Source organism: Phodopus roborovskii, unplaced genomic scaffold (genome assembly GCF_943737965.1).
Source record: "Phodopus roborovskii unplaced genomic scaffold, PHOROB, whole genome shotgun sequence".
Lineage (NCBI taxonomy): Eukaryota > Metazoa > Chordata > Mammalia > Rodentia > Cricetidae > Phodopus > Phodopus roborovskii.
Genome location: NW_026126517.1, coordinates 16,526,230 through 16,533,099, shown reverse-complemented (window position 1 = coordinate 16,533,099; position 6,870 = coordinate 16,526,230). Strand labels below are relative to the sequence as shown.

At 37.4% G+C, this 6,870-nt stretch overlaps 1 protein-coding gene across 1 annotated transcript; it reads right to left on the bottom strand.

Moving 5' to 3' along the window:
- Positions 1-5,615: 5,615 nt before the first annotated feature.
- LOC127231292 (olfactory receptor 145) lies at positions 5,616-6,560 on the bottom strand. The gene has a single exon (XM_051196816.1). It carries the CDS (start codon positions 6,549-6,551, stop codon positions 5,616-5,618), a length of 936 nt encoding a protein of 311 aa, XP_051052773.1. The 5' UTR covers positions 6,552-6,560.
- Between the last annotated feature and the right edge of the window lie 310 nt (positions 6,561-6,870).

Here is a 6,870-nt window from a genome sequence, read left to right as displayed (position 1 = left end):
AATTGAGGGATGAAATCAATAAATAGAATCTAGGAAAACAACACAAAGAACCAATGTAACAAAGTTTGTTCTTAGAGAAATCTCAACAAGATAGATAAATATTTATCCAAACAAACCAAAAGGCAGAAAGAGAACATACAAATTAACAAGATCAGAAATGAAAAGAGAGGACATAACAACAGACTGAGGAAATCCAGATAATCTTCAGGACATACATTGAAAATCTGTACTCCACAAAATCTGAAAATTCAAAGGAAATGAACAATTTTCTGGATAGATATCACTTACTAAAAATTAAATCAAGAACAGATAAGTATTTAAATGGACCTATAACCCCAAATAAAAAAAGAACCAGTCATCAAAAGTCTCCCAACCAAAAAATATCCTAGGGCCAGATGGTTTCAGAGCAGAATTCTACCAGAAATTCAAAGAACTGCTAATACCAATACTCCTCATAGTGTTCCACGCAAAAGCAGCAGAAGGGTCACTGCAAAATTCTGTTTACCAGGCTACAATTACCTTGGTACCCAAACCACACAAAGGCACAACTAAGAAACAGAACTACAGACAAATGTCCCTCATGAACATTGATAGGAAAATAATAAAGTACTGACCCATTGAATCCAAGAACAAATTAGAGAACTGATCCACCATTACCAAGCAGGCTTCATCATAGAGATAAAAGGATGGTTCAACATATAAAAATCCATCAATGTAATTCATCATATGAACAAACTGAAAAAGAAAAACCACAATGGTCATTTCACTAGTTTCTGAAAAAGCCTTTGACAAAATCTAACACTCAATCACGATTAAGGTATTGGAGAGCTCAGGATAAAAGGAACATACATAAAAATAATAAAAGTAATATACAGCAAACCAATAGCAAACATCAAACTAAATGGAGAAAAACTCAGTGGGATTACTCTAAAATGAGGTACAACACAAGGCTGTCCACTCTCTCTATCTCTTCAATATTATATTTGAAGAACTATCTAGAGCAATAAGAAAACAAAAGGAGATCAAGGGGATACAACTTGGAAAAGAATTCAAACTTCCACTTTTTGCAGATGATACAATAGTTTACATAACTGACCCAAAAAACTCTATCAGGGAACTCCTACAACTGATAAACACTGTCGGCAAAGTGGCAGGATACAACCCCCCCAAAATCAGTAGCCATACTATATACAGATAATAAAGGGGCTGAGAAAGAAATCAGAGAAACATCATATTTTACAATGGCCACAAACAACATAAAATATCTTGGGGTAATGCTAACCAAACAAGTAAAAGACCTATATAATAAGACATTGAGTCTTTAAAGAAAGAAATTAAAGAAGATACCAGAAAATGGAAAGATCTCCCATGCTCTTGGATAGATAGGATCAACATAGTAAAAATGGCAATCTTGCCAAAGCAATCTACAGATTCAATGCAATCCCCATCAAAATCCAAGCACAATTCTTCACATAACTTGAAAGAATAATACTCAACTTTATATGGAAAAACAGAAAATGCAGGATAGCCAAAATAACGCTGTACAATAAAGGAACTTCTGGAGATATCACTATCCCTGACTTCAAGCTCTAGTATAAAGCTGTAGTCCTGAGAGTCACATGTTAATGGAATAAAACTAGACAAGAAAACCAATGGAATCAAATTGAAAACCTGATATTAATCCACAAAATTACCAACACCTGATTTTTTACAAAGAATCTAAAAAATATACATTGGAAAAAAGAAAGCATCTTCAACAAATGGGACTGGCATAACTGGATGGTAACTTGTAGAAGACTGCAGATAGATCCATATCTATCACCATGCACAAGACTTAAGTTCAAATGGATCAAAGACCTCATCATAAATCCAGCCACACTGAACTTCTTGGAAGAGAAAGTAGGAAGTTACCTTTGAACGAATTGGTACAGGAGACCACTTCCTGAACAAAATACCAGTAGCACAGACACTGAGATCAAATTAATAAATGGGACCTCCTGAAATTGAAAAGCTACTTTAAGGCAAAGGACAGTCAACAAGACAGAACAACAGCCCACAGAATGGCAAAAGATATTTACCAACCCCACATCTGACAGAGGGCTGATCTCCAAAATATACAAAGAACTCAAGAAACTAGTCAGCAAAACACCAAATAACCCTATGAAAAAGTGGGGTACAGAACTGAATAGAAAATTGTCAATAGAGGAATCCAAAATTACTGAAAGACACATAAGAATATGCTCAACATCCTTAGCCATCAGGAAAATGCAAATCAAAACAGCTTTGAGATACCGTCTTACTCCTGTCAGAATAGCTAAAATAAAAAACACCAAAGGTAGTTTATGCTGGAGAGGATGTACACAAAGGGTTACATTCCTCCACTGTTGATGAAAGGGCAAACTCATACTTTAGAAATCAGTATGGTGATTCCTCAGGAAAATGGGAATCAGTCTACCTTAAGATGCAGTAATGTTAGACATATACCCAAAAAATGCACATCTGTTCTACCATGTTCATATCAGCATTTTTTGTAACAGCCAGCCAAAACCTGGAAGCAACCTAAATGTACCTCAACTGAAGAATGGAAGGAGAAAACGTGGTACATTTACACAATGGAGTACTAATCAGAGGGAAAAAACAATGGAATCTTGAAATTCACAGGCAAGTGGATGGAACTAGAAGAAACCATAGTATGTATTCACTCATATATGGATTTTTTATATAGCTCAAAGGATTACCAGCTGCAATTCACACCACCAGAAAAGCTAGAAAATAAGGAGGACCGTAAGAGGCATACATGGTTCTCTGGAGAAGGGGAAAGGGACAAAATCTCCCAACCAAATTGGGAGCATGGTGGGAGGGGAGAGTGAGTTAGCGGGAAGAAGAGGGGAGAGACAGGCATGAAAGGGCAGGAAGATTGAGTCAGGGAAAGAATAGATGAGAGCAAGAAAAGGGATGGCATAATAGACAGAGCCATTATAGGCTTTAAGAGAAATCTGGCATTAGGGTAATTCCCAGAGATCTACAAGGATGATCCCAACTAACAGTCTAAGCAATAGTGGAGAGGCTACCCTAATGCCCTTCTCCAACAATGAGACTAATGACTACCTTATATGCCATCCTAGAAAATTCATCTATTAGCTGATTGGAGCAGAAGCAGACACTCATAGCCAAACACTAGCCAAATTCCTGGAATCCAGTTGCAGAGAGTGAGGTGTGATGAGCAAATGGGTTAAGACTAGGCTGGAAAAACCCACAGAAACTGCTAACCTGAACAAAGAGAATTCATGGACTCCAGTTTGAAAGCTGGGAAACCAGCATAGGACAGACCCAAAACCCCTGAATGTGGGTGTTAGTTAGGAAGACTAGGCAGTCTATGGGACCTCTTGCAGTGGATCAGTATTTATCCCTAGTATAGGAATGGACTTTGGGAGCCCATTCTACATAGAAGGATACGTCTTCAGCCTAGACACATGTGGGAGGGCCTTGACCCTGCTCCAAATGATATGACAGACTTGAAGACTCCCCATGGAAGGCCTTACTCTCCCTGGGGAGCAAAAAGGGGATGGGAGAGGGATTTGTAGGAGGTACTGGGGAGGATGGATGATGGGGCATTGAGGGAAATGGGATTGATATGTAAAACAAACATGTTTCAAATTTAAATAAAAAATTATATAGAAAATTTTAATAGTTTATAAAATAAAATACCTATTTTTACTTATAAAAAAAAAACAAAACAAAACTTGTAAAAGATGAAAGAAGTGTTGTGTAAATATGTGCTACATTATTTAAATTGTACAGTCTGTTTCTTTTTTCTTCCTATTTTATTTAAATTTGAAACAAGGTTATTTTACATGTCAATCCCAGTTCCCTCATCTTCCCATCCTCCCCTATCACCCCCACCAAACCCCAGCCCATCCCCTTCATTTAGAAAATAAGTTCAAGAGAACACAGTTCAAAAAGCCCACAGAATTTATAGGCAAATGCATGTCAATTTCAGTTATCTTTCCACGTTGAGATATTCATAACACATGGATGAAATGATGATATCAAAAAATGCTTTCACTTTGGTACCTGATCATACAGTTCAAACACATAAATCTTGGGGAAGAAATTGGTCCTGCATGCAGAGAATGGCAACTCAGTATTATTGGAGGTATATTATATAATGAAATTCACTACAACTAACAATAAAATGCTTAATGTATCTGGATGGTGAGTACAAAATAAACATAGATAGGACTTCAAAACAGTAAAAGATAATATAAAATAAAATAGTCCTTTGTGTGGTTAAAATCCCAGGAAATTTTATTTTATTTTAGCAGCACTCACCTTACTCATCTGAGCCCTTAACACATCAGTTTTATTTCTAAATTATTTATTTATGGGTCACACAAATCTCCAAATTTGTGTCCTTGCACATTGTACTGGAGTTGAGTTGACGTCTCCTGCTTCTATATGCATCAAGGTTTTCACTGCCTGTCAGACTTGGTGCCAGCTACCCCTTTTGCTGTAAATACCCTCTGTATGGCTGTCTTCCTCTGTTCCATTGACAGAGATCATGAACTACCTCCTTAGCCAAGCCCACCCTGATCACTCATTCTGAAAGAGCAACATGTGTTCTCCATACCATCTCCCCCATAAAGCCTCATATATGAATTGCATAATTTCTTTTTACCCCATAAACATCTGAAACATAAACAATGCTATTGAAATATTCACCTACTAATTAAGATTATAGAATTAATTTCTGATAAGAACAAGCTTTCCCTTCAGAGTTAGAATATGTAGCTAGACTTTGTGTCAGTGAAGACATAGCCTGTCCACATATTTACCATGCTCCTGAAGTCAGACATATGCACACAGAGTTAGGTTGCATTCATTTTGGCCACTGAAAATTTCTATTCCATTTCTTGTCTTTAGGGATTCGAATAAGAAAATTTGACTTTGCTTTTCCAAATATCCTTGAACTTAAAGTGGGAAGAGAAAATAGAATGACAGGGACATTCACACTGTTCCTCTTCTATTAGAAAAAGAAAGAAATCTCTCCCAACAGCAGCTTGTTCCACACTGAATAGAGGTTTGCAAAATTAGGAATGATTAATTCTAAGACCTCTGAATCAGTGCATGTTCATCACAGCTTTACAGGATCCTAGATATTCCTAGTAAAACAACAATAAGAAAGAACAATAAAACCTTCATAATCTTGCAATTTCTGAATTTATTAACTCAGAATTTCTACTTAAATCTATATAAGCCAAATACAGTAGTATATGCCTGCCTATAATTCTAACATTCAGGAGGCTGAGACAAAAGAATCTTAAATTTGAAATAATCCTAGGTCATACAGTGAGATGAAAACAGAAAGTAAAAATTAGGAAATCTAAAACTAAGCTGGATAATCAATAACAGAAGTATTCACTTTACTATTTCTGAAAGAATGAAGGCCTCACCATCTTCTTTACATGCCTTGATCTATGAACTGATTAACACAATTAATTTTCCATACTATCAAATAATGGGAATTTCCTTTCTACGTCTTCAGATTCTCACCATTGATTGATACATTGCCTACAGCAAGTGAGATCTGTTTCTATAAGATAAACAGTGTCTGTCTATGTAAGTATGCTCTTCTTCAAAGTCTTACTCAGTGCAATGTGGACATCCTTGTTTCTCAAACTGTAGATGAAAGGGTTCAACATTGGGCCCACGATGGTATAGAAAACAGTGGACACTTTATCTTCGCCCACAGACCCAATAGGAGAAGGTTTAAGATACATGAATGCTGAGGCTCCAAAGAAAATAGAAACAGCTATTATGTGAGAGCTACAGGTACTAAAAGCCTTGGACCTACCCTTTGTGGAACGTATGTGGGAAATGTTGGAAATGATCAAAGTATAAGAAGTAAAGACGATCAAACTAGGTCCTATCACGTTGACACCCACAACAATAAATACCACCAGCTCATTAATGGCAGTACTTGTGCAGGAGAGCTTCAGGAGAGGAGGTATGTCACACATGTAGTGATTGATGATGTTTCCATCACAGAAGGTGAGTCTCAGCATACACACAGTGTGGGCCATGGCACCCACTAACCCCATTGTGTAAACACCCACTGTCATCATGAAGCAGACCTGATAGGACATCATAACCTTATAAAGCAGTGGCTTGCATATGGCCACATATCTGTCATAGGCCATTGCTGTTAAAATACAACATTCATCAATAACAAAAAAGGCAAAGAAGAAGAGTTGGGTCATGCACTCAGCATGGGAGATGGTGTTCTGCTTCACAAAACTCACCAGCATTTTGGGGGTTATAACAGACGAGTAGCAGAAATCAATGAAGGAAAGGTTGAAGAGAAAGTAGTACATGGGGGTGTGCAGGTGAGGATTCAAAACAATGAGAATGATCAAGCCCAGGTTCCCCACCATGGAGACCACATAGATTGCCAAGAAGAGGAAGAAGAGAGGCAGCTGGAGCTCTGGCTGCTGTGTCAAGCCCAGCAGGATGAACTCCTTCACTGTGATGGAATCATTGCCTAAGGCCATCCCTCCTCAGGTTATATCTGTGAAAACAGAAAAAAAAAAATTGGAACATTACAGTAATATCATAGCTTTTCCCAGTACACACACTATAATAATATTAAGACCCAGAGTGGAAAATTGCTCTCAAGCATACTCTTCTCTGCCCTTTTCCTTTTCCATTTACATTTCCATATGTTTTCCCTTATTGTACTAGGGAAATGTAGAACAATGAATAGTGAGCTGGGAAGACAGTAAGAACACTTGCCTCCAAGCCTGACAAACTTAATTCAGTACCCTGGATCCATATCAGGGAAGAAAAAAACATGTTCCTACAAATTGTTTT

Excerpts from the sequence above, each read along its gene's own strand:
- LOC127231292 (XM_051196816.1), bottom strand. The coding sequence starts at position 6,551 with ATGGCCTTAGGCAATGATTCCATCACAGTGAAGGAGTTCATCCTGCTG.